This window comes from Pieris napi, chromosome 22, assembly GCF_905475465.1.
Source record: "Pieris napi chromosome 22, ilPieNapi1.2, whole genome shotgun sequence".
Lineage (NCBI taxonomy): Eukaryota > Metazoa > Arthropoda > Insecta > Lepidoptera > Pieridae > Pieris > Pieris napi.
The window spans coordinates 3,524,587-3,546,947 of NC_062255.1; the positions used below are offsets into that span (position 1 = coordinate 3,524,587).

The 22,361-nt window shown below is 34.1% G+C and overlaps 3 protein-coding genes across 3 annotated transcripts in view; 1 reads left to right on the top strand and 2 right to left on the bottom strand.

Moving 5' to 3' along the window:
* LOC125060691 (putative uncharacterized protein DDB_G0277255) overlaps window positions 1-19,638 on the bottom strand; it is a 50,831-nt gene extending 31,193 nt beyond the window's left edge. The window contains exon 1 of the mRNA XM_047665693.1: window positions 19,517-19,638. Coding sequence (XP_047521649.1) covers window positions 19,517-19,532 — 16 coding nt within the window. The 5' untranslated portion in view covers window positions 19,533-19,638. The remainder of the gene's footprint in view (window positions 1-19,516) is intronic.
* LOC125060693 lies at window positions 1,793-10,316 on the bottom strand. Its single transcript, XM_047665696.1, has 2 exons — window positions 9,593-10,316; window positions 1,793-3,935 (listed from the first exon to the last, which is right to left on the bottom strand). Exons 1-2 carry the CDS (start codon window positions 9,646-9,648, stop codon window positions 2,114-2,116), a joined length of 1,878 nt encoding a protein of 625 aa, XP_047521652.1. The 5' UTR covers window positions 9,649-10,316; the 3' UTR covers window positions 1,793-2,113.
* A 273-nt stretch (window positions 19,639-19,911) lies between the features above and the next one.
* On the top strand, window positions 19,912-21,189 carry LOC125060696 (ADP-ribosylation factor 2). Its single transcript, XM_047665699.1, has 4 exons — window positions 19,912-20,101; window positions 20,221-20,483; window positions 20,578-20,703; window positions 20,986-21,189. Exons 1-4 carry the CDS (start codon window positions 20,035-20,037, stop codon window positions 21,070-21,072), a joined length of 543 nt encoding a protein of 180 aa, XP_047521655.1. The 5' UTR covers window positions 19,912-20,034; the 3' UTR covers window positions 21,073-21,189.
* The last annotated feature ends 1,172 nt before the right edge of the window (window positions 21,190-22,361 follow it).

A 22,361-nucleotide genomic window follows, 5' to 3' on the forward strand; every position in this document is an offset into this window, starting at 1 on the left:
AGAATCGATTCGACTTAAACCGAAGGGCACATAAATCACAGGGGTGTGAGAAAAAAGGAACGCTATGAGCACCCTTCTTGACAAAAGCAAAAACTTCTATAGAATTCCCGATGCTCTCAGGGATAACGGTCGTATGCGCAGCTTTTGATAACGTTATCCTTACTATTAAGCAATCCTTAAAAAAACTTTCTCACATTTCAGCTGCACATTTTAATAGAAAACACTGACCTCATTCTAATCATACCAAGTTTCGGGTATAATCGAATTTATAAGTAGATTACATATGTATTACAGCAAACCTTATGGTACATAATATGCTATTAGCATTATTCATACCTCAAGTTCACGTAGCTGCTTCAGCGGTGATTACTGCTTTTAGTGTGTTCTTGAGGGACTCGATAAATATTAAAAGAGTTTATACAGATAAAACATTAGCGATGCGTATTTTTATTACAGCTCTTCGATGAACAGTTACGGCCACAGATCAATGAAATTTTTTTTTTGTAGTGTGATATGTAATTCATTGGTTTTATAAAACGTCGCTGGATATAGTACTAAAGTGCAGCCGTTAGTACTGAAGAAAACTTAATTTCTCAAATGTTTGAAGACTTAAAATAAATAGAAATAACAAAAAATGCTATATGTATAGTTAGGATTAAGTGCAGCAATGTGGTATTAAAGAGGATGTATTGACAAGGATACGAAAGGGAATGATTAGGAATTTGGCGCGAAACGATGATGGAGAAGTGGCTTACCAGGAGAATATAGGTCTTTGTTTTTAATTTATTTATGTTATTATTATTAATTACTTAAGATGTCATGTGGAACATGATGTAATGGTTGTAGCTCTTTACAAACTTTGTGTAAAAAACAAAAATGCCGATTAAATAGAGTGGCGGAGAGTTTATTGCCAGTTCTTTGCTTCCGTTCTACGCCCTTCATTTGAGAACTGGCACTAAATGTAAAGTTAGAAGCATTTCATTTACATTTATTTTTTTTGACATTCATAAGTGTACATTGTGTTACCTATATGATTAAATGATTTTTGACTTTTATACAGGGCATCCGTGGATGGATATCTAGTCCAAATCCAGGACGTACTAGGAAAGGGACAGGTCATCAGTACCAATAACCCACAGACATGCGTGGTGAATGTCATAATAGCGAGAGAAGACCGTAGCAAGTGGATATCCACGGTCTCTAGCTGTCTTTGTGAAAAAGGCGTAAGTGTATAGTTAGATACATATTTCATAAAGACTTTTCTTATGCTAGGCTCACTTTCCTAGATGATTCTAAACCTTATTATTGTAGCGTAACCAAGACCCCAGCTTACTTCACGAGACAAGAAAATTTCCTGGACTCTCACAGCTAAACCAATAGTTCCGGTAAGATTTTATGTGGATTTATGTGTTGAGACCCCGATACAGTACCAATGCAATAGACCGTATCGGACCGCTCGATGCTACACTCTGATGGGCTTACGTATCGAATGGATGAACTCGATATGAGTTGTGAAATTCTGTTTCACATTAAATGGTACGTCAATCTCAAGTATCAATGGCGGGTAATCAATAAATATGTATGTGAATATGTTTATACAATTTCATGTACCATAGACGTACTGAAGTCCTTATTAAAATCACCTAATAGCATGTTTCGTTAATTTCAAATATGTATTAAGAGATTAAGTAAAGCAAGCGATTCTGAAGACTAGAGTTTAAATAATAATTATTTATTTATTTATTGCAAGAATATGGTACAAAAATGCTTAGGTGGTGCAATCGTAAATCGTTCTGTTATACGAGTTCAGGAATTTAAGTTTTTAAAAAAAAACTTATTTAAGTTAGCTATATTTATTAACTTGAAATGATTAATACAAAGATTTAAACTCGTAATTAGGGTTGATTAAAATAACCGTTCTGGATAAGATCTCAAAGCAGACTGACTGCTACCAAACGGATGGTGTCTATATCCCATACTTTATGATGACATGACTGTTTTAGCTTTACGATGACATGACTGTCTTTAATATTGTATTAGCATTAAGGCTTACAATTTAGGGGTATAACATCTCCCCCTTTTAGACAAAACTTAAAGGGTAAATAAGTTTTGATTATATTTGTGTCCTTGTAGGAGCAAAATCTTCTATTTCTATTTCTGTGTGTTTCAAGTCATGTTCTGTGGGGAGTTTATCTATTACGGTTATTTTATTCTTATAAAGTAACATTAAGTATTTTAAAAGTTTAAAACTTAAAAATAATAGATATAAGGTTACAATAAATGAAATAATTATTACTAAAGTAGAGTAGTGTGTCCCATATTTAATTATGTGAGGTTTGTTTTCAATATTATTTAGACTATGTAAAAAGGAATTTGTTAAGAGTTTACTTCCCGAATTTATCTCATCAAGATCTATATTTTGAAGATTAATAGGAGACACATTATCTATTACAACATTAAACTTAGCATAGTTACAGCAAGGGTCATTGATTACATTAAATTCTGGAATGCTATTAATTGGTGACGTAATATTTAACACATTATATTTAGGTGTCAATGTAGTACTTTTACAGAACGCAGTACAACGGTCGGGAATGGTAAGTATACCAGTTCCTATAATATTAATTTCATGCATATAATTTATACAATCTATAGACACTTTGTTAGGTTTGGTTTGAACATAAAGCCACTTATTATTCTGTATCGGTTTCCAGATATCAAGATTACCAAATATAAACTTTGTATCACACTGTTTAGGAACTTCGCTGATAATTTTGGATAAAAATTCACTTTCACAACTGGGTTTTGCATCTATGGAATATATGTCGGGTATGTCACAAATGAACTCTCCGGGTTGTATAGTTATACAGAGTTCAAGGTTGTCTATGCTGCAGTAATGAGTCTTATCTTTGGTCATTGCAATGTGTTTACTACTTGGTATAATTAAACTAAATGAATTCGGATGTTTAGAATTATATGGAGTAGGTAGAGCAATGTTATGGAACAACATATATTGGTCATTTTTCACTAATGGAACTTGCAATAGAAATATTATCTTATTATTAATAAAGTAACAAATTATTTTGCATAATCTTAAAATTATATAAACTGAACTTATATCTAATGAAACAGGTAATTCTAGACCGTTAGGCAAATATCTGTAGTTGTCGGCTAGTTCTTGGTATAACTGCTGAGGTGTTATCATGGCTGGGTGTAGTATATTTTGACTACTGAATAAAATTGCGTTTGTTATGTCTTCTAACTGGAAGGACAATGTAAGTATTGATGATTCTAAGCTGTCAAAGATTTTATTTATATGTGTCCACATATGCAGTTCATTCGTGAGCTCTGAAATATTTTTAAGGTTCAACGAGAGGTTATTAATGGCGTTATTTAATATGATTTCGTTATTTCTTATCTTGTTCAGGCTTTCATTATAATATGATAAAACGGATGTAGTGACTAAAATATTTTCTTTCATTAAATGGGATAATTGTTTAATATCATTTTGGACACTATCTATGGCTTGATCATATTTTACCGCATCGTCTTCATCTAAAGTACCAATAATGTGTTTAAGGGCTATGCCAACGCCTCCAAACCAAGAACTACGTTTTATTCTATTGTTTAGTAAATGAGAAATTGCTTGGAAACCCCTACCTAAATCATGATAGCGGACAACTAAAGGTTGAAACATACTATAACAATCTGTATTCAACTGAATGGTCGGGGTTTGATTACAGAAGTGTTCAGTAATTTTAAGGACATGTTTTATGTTTTCTATGTGTGGGTTAAAATGTGAAATATCTATGGGTACTATAATCTTTAAAACAGCACTATTGATTTTCAAAGTACCTAAATAGTCAAAATATATTCCTGCGCTAGCGTTGATTGCTTGAGCGTAGTCCTGTTGCAATTGACCTCCGGTTGGAATTCTGCAAATATGCTAAGCTTCACTAAACTATACTCTGTTAAATGCTAAATATATTTTTTTTTTGTTTTTAGAGATGTCTTATGAGTAAGTATTTAAATTTATTACGATTTAATTTTACAGGTTATCTATTTTAGTTGCGGGTTTTACCTGATCAAAATGATGGGTAATATGGCGCCTATTAATAAGTAAGGTAAGTGTATTGTTATTATTTACTTTGATTATTTTATAGGGTCCCTTCCATAATGGAGAGAGAGCTTTGCGTAATCTTAAATGATTTTTAAGGTACACGTATTCTCCGGCTTTATATTTTATGGTACGGGTATGTGAGTCATAATATGACTTTGAAGATTCTTTGGATTTCTTTATGAAATCCAGAGCCTTTTCTCTTGAATGTTTAAGGCGATTTTGGAGCATTCTGACGTAGTCGGGGTAAGTAGCCCCTAGGGATTCATTGAAAATGGAATTTGGGATAAATGGTTTATTACCAAATATTAATTCATAGGGTGTGAAATGTGTTGTCGAGTGTACCGATGTGTTATATGCAAGCATTGCTGTATATACGTAACGAGGCCAATTTGATTGTTCCTTATTAATATAGGATTTAAGGTATTCTTTTAGAGTGGAGTGACTCCGTTCAAGGGCACCTTGGGTCTGTGGGTGATAGGGAGAGGCCCACAGATTTTTGATTTTAAGGAATTCGCAAGTTTTCTTAAAAAGATCAGATGTAAAGTTTGTGCCTTGTTCGGTTAATATCGATTTGGGTATGCCAAAGATGGAAATATAATGGAGTAGACATTCACTTGTCTCTTCGGCTGTCGTACTACGGATAGGGTAAGCACTCGAAAATTTGGTAAGGTCATCTTGAAAAGTTAAAATGAACCTAAGCTTAGCAGGGCCCGTTTCCGGGAGAGGGCCGACAATATCCATAGATATTCGTTGGCATGGTTCACTTGAAGTACTCGTTATTCGCATGGGAGCACGGTTTAGTTTCCTAAGTGCTTTATTCTCTTGACAGGACTTGCATTGCTTTACATAAGATTCTATGTCACTACGCATCCCTTTCCAATAGTACGATTGTTTAATTCTGTCGTACATTCTCACTGAACCTAAGTGACCAGCGATAGGGATGTCGTGATTATCGAAAAGGATCTTTTTGATTTCAACAGGAGCTGGGTATATGATATTATTATGATATATTTTGATTTTTATTTGAGCGTTATGAAAAAGATAACATAGTATGTTGTAAATTTTAATGAATGAATGTTTTTCAAACGGGTTTTTCATATCTGATATGGCAATTTCGTCTGTATTGCCGAAAATCACTAATTCATTTCTAATATTCTTTAGGGTTTGGAATATTTCGGGATATGATGCTTCGTCAATGTGATGGACTTTAGTAAATATGAAATAATACATTTTATTATTAAATTCAATCTTTTGAAAAGAGAAAAGTTCTTTTTCGGAATTCTGAGCCTTTTCTAAGATTTCGGAGTCAGTTAAAATATCTAGCACATAAGGGTTAGATTCGTCTAGATCAATGGAAGTGGGAACTAGGATTACTTTGGAGTTTGTCTTAATTAAACTCTCATTAAATTCTTCAATATCGACATTAAAGCTTTTATCTTTATTTGCCATAGATTTCAGGAACGTAGGATAGTCATCCACGGGTAGATCTGGGTTTGCACTTGTAGAAGGCATCGGATCATCATAGATGTTTTGACCAGTTGTTTGTTCTTGAGGCAACTGGGGTGTAACCTCAGGGATTTGAACGGGTGAATCGGTAATTTGATTGGGTAGTTCAGAGGATGTAGAATTAGGTTCTAATTCAGGTAATGGGAGTAAATCATTACCATCTAGGGTGGTTGGATTAAAGTTAGGTGAAAGTAACTCTTCCGGATGGAATGAGGGCGGAGATATTAAAAGATCCATAAGGTCTTTATCTACTGGTTCTCCTCCTCCTTCAGAATTAGGTTCCGGTTGTACTGGATTGACCGGGTATCGAGAAAGGGCATCGGCATTGGAATTAATTTTGCCTTTTTTGTATTTTATGTCATACTCAAACTCTTCCAGTTTGAGTCTCCAACGAATTAGTCTGGATCCCGGATCTTTACAGTTAAAAAGCCACTGAAGAGGCTTATGGTCCGTTACAACTGTAAACCGGTTACCATATAAATAAGGACGAAATGTTTTAGTGCCGAAAATTATAGCGAGACATTCTTTTTCCGTTACACTATAATTACATTCGGCCTTATTCATTGTACGGGATGCGAAGGCTATAGGTCGGTCTTGGCCTATTTGACCTTGGGATAAAATGGCGGATATCGCATAGTTCGAGGCGTCACAGGTAAGGATAAATGGTTGGGTGAAATCAGGATATGCTAGTATAGGGGCAGAAACAAGTTGGTTTTTTAAAGTTTCAAACGACAGTTGTTGAGCATGTTCCCATAAAAAGGGTACATCCTTCTTTAGTAAATTGGTCAAGGGTTTGGCTAAATTGGAGAAGTTTTGTATGAACCGTCTATAGTATGAGACGAGTCCTAAGAATGATTTAATATCTTTAGAGGATTTAGGCGTAGGGAAATCTGTGACAGCTTTGACTTTGGCTGGATTAGGTTGAACGCCATTTTGACTAATGATATGTCCTAGGTATGTAACTTCTTTTCTAAGAAATTCACATTTTGCAGGTTGTATTTTTAAATGGAAGTTACGAATTCTTTGGAATACCGATTTAAGGTTATGGATGTGAGAGGTTAAATCATAGGAGTAGACGACGATATCGTCGAGATAAACAAAACACCTAGAACCTTGGAGGCCTGTAAGACAAGTGTTCATAAGTTTTTGGAAGGTTGAGGGGGCATTTTTTAACCCAAACGGCATCCGGTTGAATTGAAAGTGTCCTTGAGGGACTGAAAATGCGGTTTTGGATGCATCCTCAGGAGAAATACGGATTTGATGGAAGCCAGAAGCTAGATCCAGAGTAGTAAAATAGTTACTCTTACCCAATTGGTCGAGTATTTCCGATATTTGTGGAATTGGGTAGGTTTCTCCGATTGTGATATCATTTAATTTCCTATAATCTATCACGATACGCCAACTGCGCTGGCCTTGAGAGTCTAGCTTCTTGGGGACTATCCATATTGGAGAACTCCAGGGGGATGAGGAGTGTTCAATAATTTTGTCATCTAACATTTTACTTATTTGAGTTTCGACTTCTTTTTTATGACACTCAGGAAATCTATAGGATTTAGTGTGTACAGGGACATTACTAGTGGTTTTGATATGATGTTCTAGGGCTGATGTATGGGTTAATTGATCATCTGGAAGGTGAAAAATATCTGAATACTGAGAGCAGAGTTCTATGAGGGCAGATTTCTCCTCTTGATTGAGATGATCAGTTCTTAGAGATTCTATGACCTCTTCTGTTCGATCAAGAGTCCTCTGGTTCATTGTATTTATGGAATAGGACATTTGACATAATGGTTCTATATTTAAGTTTAAATTTGGTTTGACATGTGCAAAGTTTTCAGAAGTATTAGCTATGGTAAGATTTATTCGATTATTGTCTTTAACCTTAACAATACAATTGGATATAAAAAGATTATTGGATAAATGTTGGTCTGTTATAATTCCTTCTTTAAGTTTAGTTTCTTGGACTGAACATTCGATGACACTTTCAGAACGGGGAGGAATAATATAAAAAGGTTTGGAAAAATGTAGTTTTACGCTTTCGTTGCCGACTTTCAATATATCATTGGTATAATCGATTTTGCAGCCGAAATTAGTTAGGAAATCTGTACCTAAAATGCCATCATAGGGTAGGTTAATATTCTTGACAACATGGAATTTAAAAGGAATGGATTTGGTTTTAGATATTCTTAATTTTAATTGGAAATGACCTTCAGTTTGCGTCGGTTCATCTCCAGGGTCTATGCCTTTAATTTTAATTAATTCTTTATTAAGTTTTTGGTTAATATGGATACTGGATTCTTTTAATAAACATATGGCAGAGCCGGAATCCACCAACAAAGATAACGGGATATCTGAAATTTGTGATTCTATTAATATATGTGGAAGTAACTTTTTTGTTGTATCTATATTGACTTCATATACCTCTTCATTAGGAGGTGGAGGAATTTGAACGTAGAGATTTGGACGACGCGATTGTTGGGATTGGTTACCCAGGATAGGGTCGTAAGGACGTTGAAGATTAGAACGACGCGATTGTTGGGGTTGGTTACCCAGGATAGGGTCGTTAGGAAGTTGAGAGTTAGAACGACGCGATTGTTGGGGTTGGTTACCCAGGATAGGGTCGTTAGGAAGTTGAGAGTTAGAACGACGCGATTGTTGGGGTTGGTTACCCAGGATAGGGTCGTTAGGAATTTGTGGATTATGGGTGTTGACTTTAAAGGCTCGTCTCGTGCAACACCGAGTCGAGACGTTTATTCGTTTAAAGATTCTGGTTCGACAGGATAATCGTCATCAGGTTCATCGGTGTGTTCAACTACATGGGACACTCGATTGGGATAGGAATAATTGCCATTACCAGGCTTCTGATTGCGGCGATTATTGTTAGCTATACGGAGCTCGCAATCCTTAATTTCGTGGCCCGTAGCTTTACAATATCTGCAAAATGAAGATGGTTGTTTGGACGATTGGGAATTATTAGGATAATTTGAAGAAAACCTTGGGTAAGACTTATTTGGAGAGTTAAAATTAGGTTTTCCACCGGATGAATTTTGGTTACTTTGGGGCCTAGAGTTATTATTAGGGTGAGGCTGACTTTGACTGGTATTGCGTTTAGCGAATTGGCTATTCTGGATCTTTTCTTCAGACATCGCTAAGTTTACTGCGCTATTTAAACTTTTAGGATTTCGAGCTCTAACTAAGTTTGAAAGTCTAGGTAATAGGCCCATGAGGAAGTGATGGAGGGCCAGGTCCTCTGTAGACGCAATACGACCTGGTATCTCCTTTTGTGGGTAATTACCTAAAGAGATTTCTGTTAACAAATTAAATAAAGACGTTTCGACACGTAATGAAAATTGACTTACCGGTTCGTTTACACCTTGTTTACTTTCCTGTAACTCAGTTAGTAAATGTGTGTAGTGTTTATGTTCACTAAACTGGGTCTTTAAGAATTCTTTCAATTGGGACCAGTCATTAAATTCTTTTATTGCACATGTAGTAGCAGCCTTTCCCTCTAAGGAATTAATTATGTATTTAAAAAGCATTGGTTTTTGAACATCTGACGCCAGGTCCATGGCGTTAGTGCATTTAATAATAAAAGCGTTAAGATTTTCCCTACTCCCATCGTAAGGCTTAATAAATTTAAGAAGGGCATTGATATCCATCTCAGTAGTTTTGGATTTAGATCTAGTACTTCTAGAGGATGGAGATGGTTGCCGGGATGATTTAGGTTGACCTTTTGGTTCTACGGATTCGTCCGATTTTTCAGGGGAGGTCTCTTCAACCTTGGGTGGTCCTAGCATAATAGATTCAACAACAAGAAAAATAAATCCTTTGTTGGTTAAGATAAAGGATTCTCAGCCGATATAACTACAAATATTTTACTAACGATATACACTTTAAAATATCGAGAAGGGTTTTACAAATTGACCAACGGAACTCTAAAATTAAACAAAACAATGACCAAAGACTTACTGTGTATATACAATGTGGGCGGCTGATAAGAACACGACGGCGACGGCTGGGAACATTCCGATGCGTGATATGTAGCGAGTAATTATATCTCTTAATTTGATTCTTTCACAGGTAGATGTTTCTTTTCCCAGGGTATGTTAATGACGCGTCCAGGACAGGTTGAGGACACGTTGGGGCACGTCGAAGGTGAGTGGTTGCAACTCGAAGATAGGCAGGATATTGATCTTCTATTTATAGAGCACAGATCCTCTCTGGGACCACCACAGTGTATGACGGGTATGATTTATTTCACAGGACTTATTTGCACTGAATATTATTTCACTATTCACAAGATTCACTGGATTCGTAGTATGGTAACGGACTACGGTTTGGATTACGCGAGATCCGGCGCGAGTCTGCGGAACGGCACTTGGAATATCCGGATCCCACCGCTGCCACCAAAATGTTATACGAGTTCAGGAATTTAAGTTTTTAAAAAAAAACTTATTTAAGTTAGCTATATTTATTAACTTGAAATGATTAATACAAAGATTTAAACTCGTAATTAGGGTTGATTAAAATAACCGTTCTGGATAAGATCTCAAAGCAGACTGACTGCTACCAAACGGATGGTGTCTATATCCCATACTTTATGATGACATGACTGTTTTAGCTTTACGATGACATGACTGTCTTTAATATTGTATTAGCATTAAGGCTTACAATTTAGGGGTATAACAGTTCGCATATTCTGCCACACACAATGGCGCGCAAATTTTTCTTAAGGAATTTTACATTATTAGTCAAAGTCAATTCTTATATTATCTGTATCGTACTTATCTTACTATATTAAATGTATATCAATTACAGTGTCTCACGCAAATAATCATTTATTGAATAGTAAATTTTTCAAGTCGCTTTTTAAAGACTCTAGTCGGAAGATCTTTTAATTCTTTTGGTAATTTATTGTAAGCTTTAATTGCCATACAAAAGGTGTATTTCAGAAACAGTTCCAGATTGATTTTTGGCACAGCCAATTTCTACCCATGTCTACTTTTTACTTCGACTTAAAAATATGTATGTTTCTGTGCACGAATAAGGATATTTCTAAAATATAAATACATGGAAGAGATAAAATTTTGAGCTTCTTATAGAAAGGTCGCAACTATCAAGACAGTTTGCTTCATTGCTAAATTGTTTGCAATAACAATGTCTCGTATTATGATCATCGCAGCAGCGCATAGACACCTACTTTAGTGGGTGCCGGCCTTTGAATGAGTATCCAGGAAAGACCCCACCGGGAGTCGAATACATACTTCGCTAGTTCGCAAAAGACCTTGTGAAGCGAACGGTGGAAGACTTTCAGCAGACTTCTCTTACCTTATAACAAGCTGGCCCTCACCAATGCCCAAAACATAGTTTGAGGTTTGTCAAAGAGCAATGGACGGAAATTTACTTAATAGAAACAAAAGAGGTTAGATATATGTAGTAACATTAGGAAAAGGACCAGGATACGTTACAAAGAGTATTCGAAGAGACAAGTGGAGATGGACAGGACATCATAAAGAGTTGTGAAATGGAGTAAAACTAACGAGTTGCTACCCAAAAATTGGAAAAAGGTAAAAAGGCGAACAGTACGAGATGGGAAGATAAAACTGGTTGTAGGCAAGGTTTTGTCGACGGTAGAGCGAGAAAGAGAAGTGGGAGTCTGGAGAAGGCCTTCGTCGGGATCGGCAAACGAACTTAATTTTTTTTTAAATTTATTGTAAAGAAAATAAGCTTATACGAAATAAAAGCTTTCTTATTTATTTTATACGGTTAGAGTCAAGTCTCACGTATGTCAAAAACGTATTCTATTTTGACATACAGGTGTCATAGTTCCAACCCAATACACAGAAATCAAAAAGTGTCAAAAGAACTCTTATTACATCCTTGCTTAAAAAATTACCAATGACAACAGATACAGAGAGACTCAAAGGGTTCTAGTCTGTGGAAGTATTAGACAATTAAAGCGTTCTCTATAAGCGTGTAATTACAATAAAACTATTCCCCTGCTAGCATCTATGCTATATTGTAGAAAATTAATATTAATAGTTGTCTATTAACTATTAATACTCTACGTAAAAAGAGGGTCATTAAAATGTCGGTTACATTAATTAACTGTAATTAACGTAACAATTCGCCGCGACATTTAAATTTCGAACAAACACCTTACATAAGTATTTCCGTAATAAAATCCCACGAAAGACGTATACAAAAGAATAAAATAACACTGTAATTATTATATAATTGGTGTCACCTTTAAGCGTTTTTGAAACTAGACAATTGAAGCTTCAATCCACTTTTAGTACGGAAACCACTCGATCTTCCTAATATGTATTTAGTATTGTTTTATTTCTTCTGATATTTTATTAATTTTATCACATTGTAAAGTTTCCAAAGGCACGCACACACACCCATTCCTATACATCGACACATGCTTAAGGTCTTATACGACTATTGTTTGATTATAAATTATACTCAGACTACTTTTTATTAATATATATAAAAATGCAGAGCAGTGTTGGCCTAGTGGCTTCAGCGTGTGACTCTCATCCCTGAGGTCGTAGGTTCGATCCCCGGCAGTGCACCAATGGACTTTTATTTCTATGTACGCATTTAACATTCGCTCGAACGGTGAAAGAAAACATCGTGAGGAAACCGACATGTCTTAGACCCAAAAAGTCGAAGGTGTGTGTCAGGCACAGGAGGCTGATCACCTACTTGCCTATCACACTTCCTAATGTTATTATCTTAGTTTAATCATAATAACCTTGTATGTATATGTGAGAGAAGAAATCAAGATTATTATTATTATTATTATTATTAGATTTAAAAATGATCATGAAACAGATTCAGAAATCTGAGGCCCTGACCTAAAGAGGTTGTAGCGCCACTGAGTTTTTTTTTTAAATTTAAAAATGCACCATGTACCACGGAATAATTGTAATCTAGTTACCCACAACACAGGGGCTTCCTAGAATGGGGACTAGCGTTAGATCAATTTTGTCACAAACATTTTGTTGTATTATTATTATTACATAGTACCTATTATTATATTTGTAACTTCAGTTCAGGATCGATTCATAATGAAACACTGTTCCACACGGGCCTAAGCCAAGTGAAGCGGGTTTTTTTTATGGACGAAAATTTCTACAAAATTTGCGGGTTTTTCTTGATATATTTAATAATATTATTATTATTTTTATTATACATAAAAGCCTTAACGAATAAGACTTTTACATTTCTCTACAATAACCCAATTAAAAGTAGTATTGTTTTGTTTTCATTGTCTAAGGCAGTGATTTCTAACCTTTTTTTGCCATGACCTACCTGCCTTTCTAAAACTCTTATGTCCGTCCCCCCCCATCTATATTCTACATATATAACTATTATGTGAATAATTGAATTGTTCACTTGTAGGTTGTTGTAGGGCGTGGGCCCCACGTCGGGAAACAAGGCATAGTTAGCGTCTTATTCTAACGTTTACTATCTATGCCTACACAACTATCGTTTTATTCCTGAAGTATGAAAGTTCATTACATTCGGGAGAAACGAACTTATGATCAAGTGCCATTAAAGTATATAGAAAATAACTTCGCTAATGCAATATAAATTCTCGCAATTTTGTATCATCATCGTGGGAACAGCTTTGATTAATCAGCTGTTTATATATTTTAAATTTCTTATAAAGGTAAGTTACCAAGCAATAAATGATATCTACACTAATATTATAGGGAAAAGATTTTATGGTTTGGTATTAATATGCTCCAATACTGGACCGAATTGTTTTTTTTTTGTGACTGGTCGTTGACAATTCGCTCTTGGTTGAATACGGTCAAGAAGGAGCTGGGGAGCTCCTGCCCATAGGTGAGAACAGTACTACAGTTGCAAGCGGTGGCCTGGAGTGAAGTACCGCCTCGCCTTGCACACCAAGCTTTTTAGAGGCTAATTAAACCTTCCCTTCCTTCTTTATACAAGGATTGAATAACTAGAAAGTCCGCTCTTCTATTTAAATAAAAATGAATCGCATAATATAATAAGCGGAATCCTCGAAAACGTCCGGACAAATTCGAGTTATTTTTATTGAATTTTCTCCTGGAACTCTCATGTTTTTGGAGAGAAAAATTACACAAAAAACTGAAAAAATCACTTTCATAAAAAAAATGCGAAATGTAGTTCGCGAAGGCAGCTAGTTAATTATTTGCTAAGTTACTGAAGAGATGCATTTAGGTAGCATTAAGTTTGTGTAAAGTTCATAGAATCGACCGAATGAGCTTTTAATTTAATTGGGTATAGTTATTTTGTTTTTGGTCACTTTTAATAACGTATTAATTTTCTACTTGCTCTTCGCTGAGCTTATACGTGGATTTGAGACATCTTACAATGAACAGGCGATATTTGATAAAGCTTAAAAGTTTTTAAGTGAATCTTCTTTAGGCGCATGAAGGTAAATTTTTTACGGATGGTAATAATAATAATATTAGCGTCACGAAGAAAAGGGAGAGCGATTGAGACCGATTGGGAGAGAGTGAGAAGGGCGAATTACCTTATAGAAATTCTATTTTTAAAATTAATATTTCGTAAAGAGAATTTATGAAATATTAATATTTTATAATCTATGCAAAATAATTTATTAAAATCTCAAAAGACAAATTGTAAATTAAAATGCCACGTGTTTTTATTAGCGAAGAAATAAATTTAAAATTTGTATTAATTTTCGACACTTAATATTTTAATGATAATTAAATGCATTAAATTCCTAACGTATCTTCCTTTTTCCCTCCCTCTAAGTCTCGGAAATCTAAAGTTTTAGATTTGTATAAATATGAACAAGACTTAGTTTGCCAAATAAGTTTCACTTCTGACACGTGTACTTTGTACGCACGCACTTTTTTTTGTTTTATTTAACTTTAAAAAGTTGAATCGTAGAATAATATTTCTATACCTGCCTCTATTTTCGGCGTACGCTAATGACGTATGTAATGTATGTGTGTTCTTTTCACTGTGGTCTAACGAAGGTGTAATTCGATATATACACGAGAGCAATGTTATGGTGTATCGCACACGTTGGTGTTTTAATAAACTGGACTGCAAATTTTAACATCAATATTTTCTATTCATACGTGACCTAACAATGGACCATTTTGATTGACTACTATTAAAATATTCATTATATATCATTTAAATAGCTTTGCGACCTGTTCGTTAAAAAAAACCATTTGAACTGGGGCGATAAAAGAGTAGTAAGATTTATTATCTGGGTGAGTTAGGTCTGGAGATACTTAAGTGATCGATACTTAAAGTGGACAATCTTTTTATGATACTACAACTAATTTTAGATATTGTTTATTTTTATAAGTACTTTTTTTTAACTTTTTTCAAAATGTTGCTTGCCTTTTAATTCCACTTCTGCAATGAATGATTCACTTGGATCCTACATTAGAAAACTATCTATTCCGGGCAAAAAATGTTTTAGATTAGGGCTGTTCAGACTAGCGTTTTTACGCGCGTTAAAGCTCGTCTTTGATAGGGCATGTAGGCACGTATAGGCGCGCCTTATGCACACGCGCAACTCATGCGAGCGTTGACGTGCGTCTAAGCTCGTATAAGTTCGCAGTTCTGGGTAGAGTGTATTAAAGTGACCGGTTCTCTTTCTTGATGCAACCATCGATGACACCCAGCATCTGATTCGTCTTTTCAGTGGACGGCGAATAAGAAACGCAAATAGCAATGTGTCTTCGTCAGAATCCATGTTGATACTGACGACGCCACTACCGGTTCGAGCGAACGCGCCTGTTTACGCGCATCCGGTTTTTTAGCGCGTATGCTGGACCTTATACGCGCAGAAAAATACGCTAGTCTGAAACCGCCCTTAGTAGGCATAGGTTGATATGTCAGGACAGAAATCTGTTTGCCCCAAACCACATTGGGGGGGTAACGGTATTCAAGTTTTAGAAATATCATACGCTTTCACGTTCAAACAGCAGAACTAATCTTGATCATTATTGGTTGAGTATATGAGATCTTTAAAAAGTACTCTTTCTTGTAATATTACGTCCAGTTAGTGAAATCGTAACGAATGCTGTCATTAATAGTAAAGTAAGTGAATGTTATAAAATAAAATACACTTTAATCAAATGATATTTTAGAGTTGATGAGTTTGCTATTGCTTAAAATTTTAACATAACTAAATACAATTCTGATAATAATACAATATGTATTTTCTTTGATATTTTAAATACTCGCGTAAATAAATGTAGTATTTTGTCAATAGGTAGTATAAAATGTCAAATGAGTCGTATAGGCGGAAAGTTTCTTGCCAGTTCTTCTTGCCCGCTCTACGCCCTTGACTAGCGAACTGGTAGTAAATGTAAATTTACAATTTAACTTCTTTTTGGACGTTCAAAGATATTTTGAGTTTGAGTTTATAATAAAATATCATTATTAATAACTCATAATTGAAATGTAACATGCCTCGTTAGATATGGATAGAGAAATTATGGTTATTGATTAGCATTGGCTAATAATATACTGTATTGTGCAATGGTAACATTTCTGCTCCAGAATTAGGGCGTGGTATAAAATGCACCAGTACCTATGTTTTTATTTTTAATTTAACGAGATTTTAGTATTAGATAAATTGAAAATTTTTGCTTCTGTGTAAATATAAACTTATGTATTGACTCTGTAGGAAAAGGTGATATCAAAAACAAGACTTAGCGCGAACTATGAGTCCTGATGATTCAGAGTTGAGACAAAAGCATAACTAAAATCCTACACGTTTATGACATTTTTCGTACTGAATTTACCTGTTAGTATAGGGGCTCTGAATTTTTATTTATATATTTTATTTATTTTTAATTAGGTAGCCAACAGCTTTTATAAAAATTACAAAACCAAATGTGTGTATTAACAATTAATTGCCATGAACAGCCTACCCTAGTAAAATAAAATAATTAGGGGCCATCCATAAAGTACGTCACACGAATTTTAGGACTTTTGAATCCCTCCCCCCGTCCTTGTCACAGGTAGTCACATTTTCATAACCTGATGTGACGTCACACATTTTTTAAATTTATCTTTAAATCCTTACCATTCAAAATTCTCGTGAATTTGGGTGTCTCACTTGCATTACAACGCCGCTCTAGAAGTTAAATGACGTTGCATGAGAGATTATCGCGTAGCGAGAATGCTAAATTATTGATAAATATAGATCAAGTTCGTAAATTTTTAATTCACATCAGATAGGAAGTCCATTGGTGGACAGCTAGAGATCACCCTGCGACCTTAGTGATGAGAGTCGCACCCTGAAGCCACTAGGCCGACACTACAGACTATAGGTTATACTGAAGTCACTATTAAGGGGCTTCTGTTTATACTGTTTGAAGATAACATTTACGAGTGTGCAGTTCATGCAAATCGGATTAGTTAACATACCATTGAAGACATTCAAATAACCAATAATTTCTCTTTCACCTTGTGCAACAGAAGTTGCGATATTCTTGCATAATGACGTCATGGAATGAGTCAATGAACTGTCCTAATAGAAAACGAGGCCAAGAGACGACACGCGAATCTCAATTGCTAATCAAGATAAATTTAAATTATTTTTTTATGGTTTGTGAGGCTGCGATGAGATAAAATATGCCTAAAATTTCACTATCAATTGAAATTAATTGTTTTTTATGGTAAGATACAGGTATCACTTATTCCACGTCATTAAATTTGAATCGGTAGACATCCCTACTCATCGGCAAAGAATACAGAGGGTGTAGGCCGAGCGAAAAAGCCGGCGTAAAAAAACTCTCGGTACTCTTTTAAAATAGCAAATCATCATAAAAAATGACTATGTCTAAACCTATATACGTCCAATATCAGAAAAAAAATCAACGATTTTATGTAAACATTTCTGGTCACACAATATTGCTTAAAATATAACCAATAAATACGACAGTTATATATTATATTCGAACCAATTCGAATCCTCCAAAAAAAGAGCGTACCTACCAATTATTTAAAGACCGACAAAGCTAGATCCAGAGCATTGCGAGTGTCCATGGAATCAATTAACATGAACTAAGCTAAAAATTCCCTCTATTAAAACAAAACATGCGATAATAAGATTTCAAAGTATAAATACGGTACGAAACTTAAAAAAATAATTTTAACATACAAAGAGAGGTTATGTGAACCTAAAAGTTCTTTGAATACGATAGTCGCTGCATTTTATGTTTCGCCAATATTCGTCACGGATTAATTGACTCCGATGATCGTTCAATGACCTCCAGAAGAGGTTCATTCAAAACTATCTGAGTGGGCAACTGAAAGTCCATAGTCGGAGCGGTGTTAAAATATTTATAAAACATGTATTACGTAGGTACGTACATGAATGATAAACCTTCCTTAAAAGCTAACTAAAAGTAACTTTCAATTTATGTTAAAATATTTTAAATTATATTTAGCTGTACGTGTGTGATTAAACTCCTGAACGCCTACTCAGATTTTTATGAATATTTTTTGTGTGTTCAAGTGGATTCGATAAAGGTTTAGATATATATTTAGATGTTTTAAGTTTTGTGAACAAGACCACGTTTGTCGGGTCCTCTAATGGTATATAGTCTCAGTAAATAAGTTGTGAATTTATTCAACGTCCTGGTAGACACCAAAAGTGGCTTGTTTATGGTTCCACCATACCATTAAAAGCTTGTTAAAATAAACAAGTAAACATATTTCATAATAATAAATTTATTTTATTATCTTATTTCAAAGCAATATTTGGATACCGGCAATTGATTATATGTAGTTTGATTCAAACAATAGTAGCAGTAGTCTAGGATCGTCAATAAGTAATCATACTAAGTACTTATGAAGATCGTCATAATAGAAAATACAACGTGAAAAAGCGAAAACATAAATTTTCTCGAGTTATTGATTGATGAGGCGATGATGACAGTGCGAAAATGCTAATCTAGTGTTAATGCTTTTTGTTATACAAGTATACAAAAATATAAGCAAATTACTTCAAAGTTTCGCATGGTGTACGATTCCGGAAGTAAGGATAAGTTTCCGGCTTAAACCATGGAACACAAATTCAAAAGGGAAACCTGAAAGCTTAGGTAATACCTATTTTATCGCGGATGGCGTACCGCTAGCTTAGTTCTTACGATATAAAATACGATGTCTGCCAGTCAACATGTATGGTGTAGATTTAATTCAAGGTACCTGCTAAATGGTAATGAATTATGCTTTGTTCAACATACATTTAGGTGTGGGTCTCGAGATATGACGTAATATTGCCAATTGCGCGCTATTGCATAGGTATGTCCAAGTTTATAGAAATCGCTATAAAACGGGAGCTAAAGTACTAGGTATATTGTATTTAGGTCTACCTAAGTAAACCCAGTAAGGAAACTTGACTTGGTATTTGTTGTTAATGAGGTGTTTCTACAGCTCACGATTACGGTATCGATGTAACTTTGACGCCGACTTTGTTGACAAATACCTATTTAATATTGAAATGTCTGCCGCACTAATAAAAGTATACAATTAAATTATTACACCTTCATTAAATAAAATTGCCTTACAGTAACTTAGTATTTTTATATAAAATCACAGAAATAATTATTATTTTTTTAAGATATCTACATATTTTTATTTCATATCAACACGCAAAATAAATTACAAATAGATAACAATTTAACGAGGTACCAGGTATAAATTAAATAATAAATTTCTGATGGAAAACCGAAATATTCAGAGAATATTTTTTAGAAAAACGTAAGTAATCCACTAGGAGAGATCCTTGCAAACATGTTTAATTTTTTGGGCTACGTTTAGATGAAATATGTGCGTGTTAATTAGTAGAAATATGTAAATATCACAATATAATTAAATATAACTTACCATCAATAATCTCCATGCCTGTTCCGGCCAAAAAAATTAAAATCAAAAGTTTTTCAAAACGTTTCTATGACGACCCATGATAACACTAACAAGACATTGACAATGGGCAACTGATTTCTTATTGGTCCGATGTGGATATCATAGACACTTCGATTGTCAAAATAAAGACAAACGAATCGATAATTATCGTTTCAATATTATCTGTTTGTAGCTCCGTCTTCATATTTCTTTAAATAAACTTAAATATAAAATTAAAATCATTGGGACATTTCTTCGCGTGGAAGAAATATATTAGTAAAAGTAGTCATAATTGGTAAAGCCCATGAGGCGTATCTATGGATAAAAACGGTTTTTGGACGAACTCCGAGAGCTTGACGTTGCTCTGGTTGACGAATCAAAATTTGACGTTTGTTGATAAGTGTTGGTGTTTCTTCTTCGGCTGAATATTACCCATTGTGATTCATAGTTTATTAGTATAAATATAGCAGTGTAAACTGTAAAGTATTAAGTACGTCATCATGGGTTTAACAATATCGAGTGTTTTTACGAGGCTCTTCGGCAAAAAGCAAATGCGGATTCTAATGGGTAAGCGCAGTGTGACATGATGGCACCTTGTTTAGACTAGTCACTAGATTACGTAGTAGATTTTTTACTGGCTATTATCTTTTGACAATGTTTCTGTACCTTTTGTTTTCTGGTTTCAGTCGGTCTTGATGCCGCTGGCAAAACTACCATTCTATATAAATTAAAGCTCGGAGAGATTGTGACTACAATACCGACAATCGGCTTTAATGTTGAGACCGTCGAATACAAGAACATTAGTTTCACGGTTTGGGATGTTGGTGGCCAAGACAAGATCCGTCCTTTATGGCGTCATTATTACCAAAATACACAAGGACTTATATTCGTTGTTGATTCAAGTGATACAAAACGGATACAAGAGGCTGAGAATGAACTAGCCAACATGGTTAGTTTTGCATCATCTTTTATCATTCTTCTTCATATTACATTCCGTAATTCCATATTAACACACTTTTAATTATATAATTTTATGTTTCTAGTTAAAAGAAGATGAGCTAAGAGACGCCGTTATATTGGTATTTGCTAATAAGCAAGACATGCCAAATGCGATGACAGCAGCAGAACTTACAAATGCTTTAAATCTTAATAATTTAAGGAACCGGCGTGTAAGTGGTCTCATGCAATTGGATGTTATTTGCTTCTTTTTTATTATTCAACTCTATATTACTCCTTCATAATAGTATGCTTCATATTATATTAATGATATAAATAATAAATTTGTGGATTCGTAATTGCAGTGAGATGCAGAATAATACAAGTTAACTAAATGTGTATGTTAAAAATATGATTTGCTAGTTTTTGCATGAGCTAATATGGTCTTGAGTGTATAAAAACTCCCACAAGTAGTAAAAGAGATTACGTCGTTTTTCATTTAAATTTCTTTACAGTGGTATATCCAAGCTACATGTGCAACCCAAGGGCAAGGTCTCTATGAAGGTCTAGATTGGCTCTCCAATGAACTGGCAAAGAAGTGAGGCCAAAGTTGAAGTGGGAGGGGAAAACCTTACATTCCCACAAGGCTGGACATTTTTCATACTGTGAATGTTGTCAAATTCATGATATAATAAAAGGTATGCCATATTAAGAAAATACTACTGACTTTTTTTATTTAAATCTTATAAAATTATTTGAATTAATAACTATCATCTAAATTATTGAGTGCTTAATGTTAATTTTATATAATTAGGTTGAACCAATCTTGATATTTAACTAATTTACACATTGTAAGTTCATTCTGTGTATTCTTTTATTGTATCATGGTCTAACTAGTACTTGAAAGACTAAATTTGTATGTAATTTAATTATATACCTATATATTTATAGTAATGTAAGGTTCTGATTTATTCAACTTTTCATGCATTTTATACTAAAGATATATTATTCAATGTCTGTGAGTTTGTGAGGCTTTTGTGTATGTAACCTATTATCAGTAAAAATTTATTTCATAACTTATTATATTATTAATATGCAGTTTTATTGTAATATTTTACAATTTTTAATGATCCTGCTATTCAAATTTAAAATATTTAGTTAAATTACTGGTTTATAAAATAAACAATTAAGATGACTAGAGCCAGCAACAAAATTAAAAAATCTATTTTACCATACTAAAATTAGTTAATACCAATATTGAATTAAAACCCACTAAAATAAATTATTTGCTTTAAAAGGTTAAGCAAAATCTGAAAAGTTGATTTCTAAACATTGATATATAAAAAACCCAAGATGCACAATCAACGTCTAAAAAACGTCCTCAAAAAATGAGCGCAACATTCTAAATTGTGCGCTAATTTCAAATAGTCGTCTAATAAGTGGAGTCAATGTTATTTATTTGTGTTTTTTTTATAAATAAATTTATGTACTTTTGAACTTTTTTGTGTGTAGTTTTTGACAAATATATTTACGCTATATAAAGTGTAGGTCAGGAGGTAGCCAATAAAAATAAAAAATAATTTAAAGAAAAATCTTTTTAACCGGATTAAAGTTATGTATTATTATAAATTTACAACTATTTAACATCCAACACCTTTTGTCTTTAGTCACCGTGACCACGCACGCTGTAAAGCACCCGAAAAGTCGGATAAATTTAAAATTATGTTAAATAGTTGTAAATAAAAAAGTCATGTTCGACTCCACTCAATACCTTGTCCTACCGACCACGGTCGGTCGTAAAATTTTATTGCTTTAAGTACGTATACACTGCGTTGTAATAACAACTTTAAATAATTCGCGTAAGGTTGATTTTGCAATAATATATGCTTGT

Excerpts from the sequence above, each read along its gene's own strand:
- LOC125060693 (XM_047665696.1), bottom strand. The coding sequence starts at position 9,648 with ATGTTCCCAGCCGTCGCCGTCGTGTTCTTATCAGCCGCCCACATTGTA. Across the intron at positions 3,936-9,592 it reads GCCCACATTGTATATACACA|AATTCCAACCGGAGGTCAAT; the intron begins GTAAGTCTTTGG and ends GCATATTTGCAG.
- LOC125060696 (XM_047665699.1), top strand. The coding sequence starts at position 20,035 with ATGGGTTTAACAATATCGAGTGTTTTTACGAGGCTCTTCGGCAAAAAG. Across the intron at positions 20,102-20,220 it reads GCAAATGCGGATTCTAATGG|TCGGTCTTGATGCCGCTGGC; the intron begins GTAAGCGCAGTG and ends TTCTGGTTTCAG. Across the intron at positions 20,484-20,577 it reads AGAATGAACTAGCCAACATG|TTAAAAGAAGATGAGCTAAG; the intron begins GTTAGTTTTGCA and ends TTATGTTTCTAG.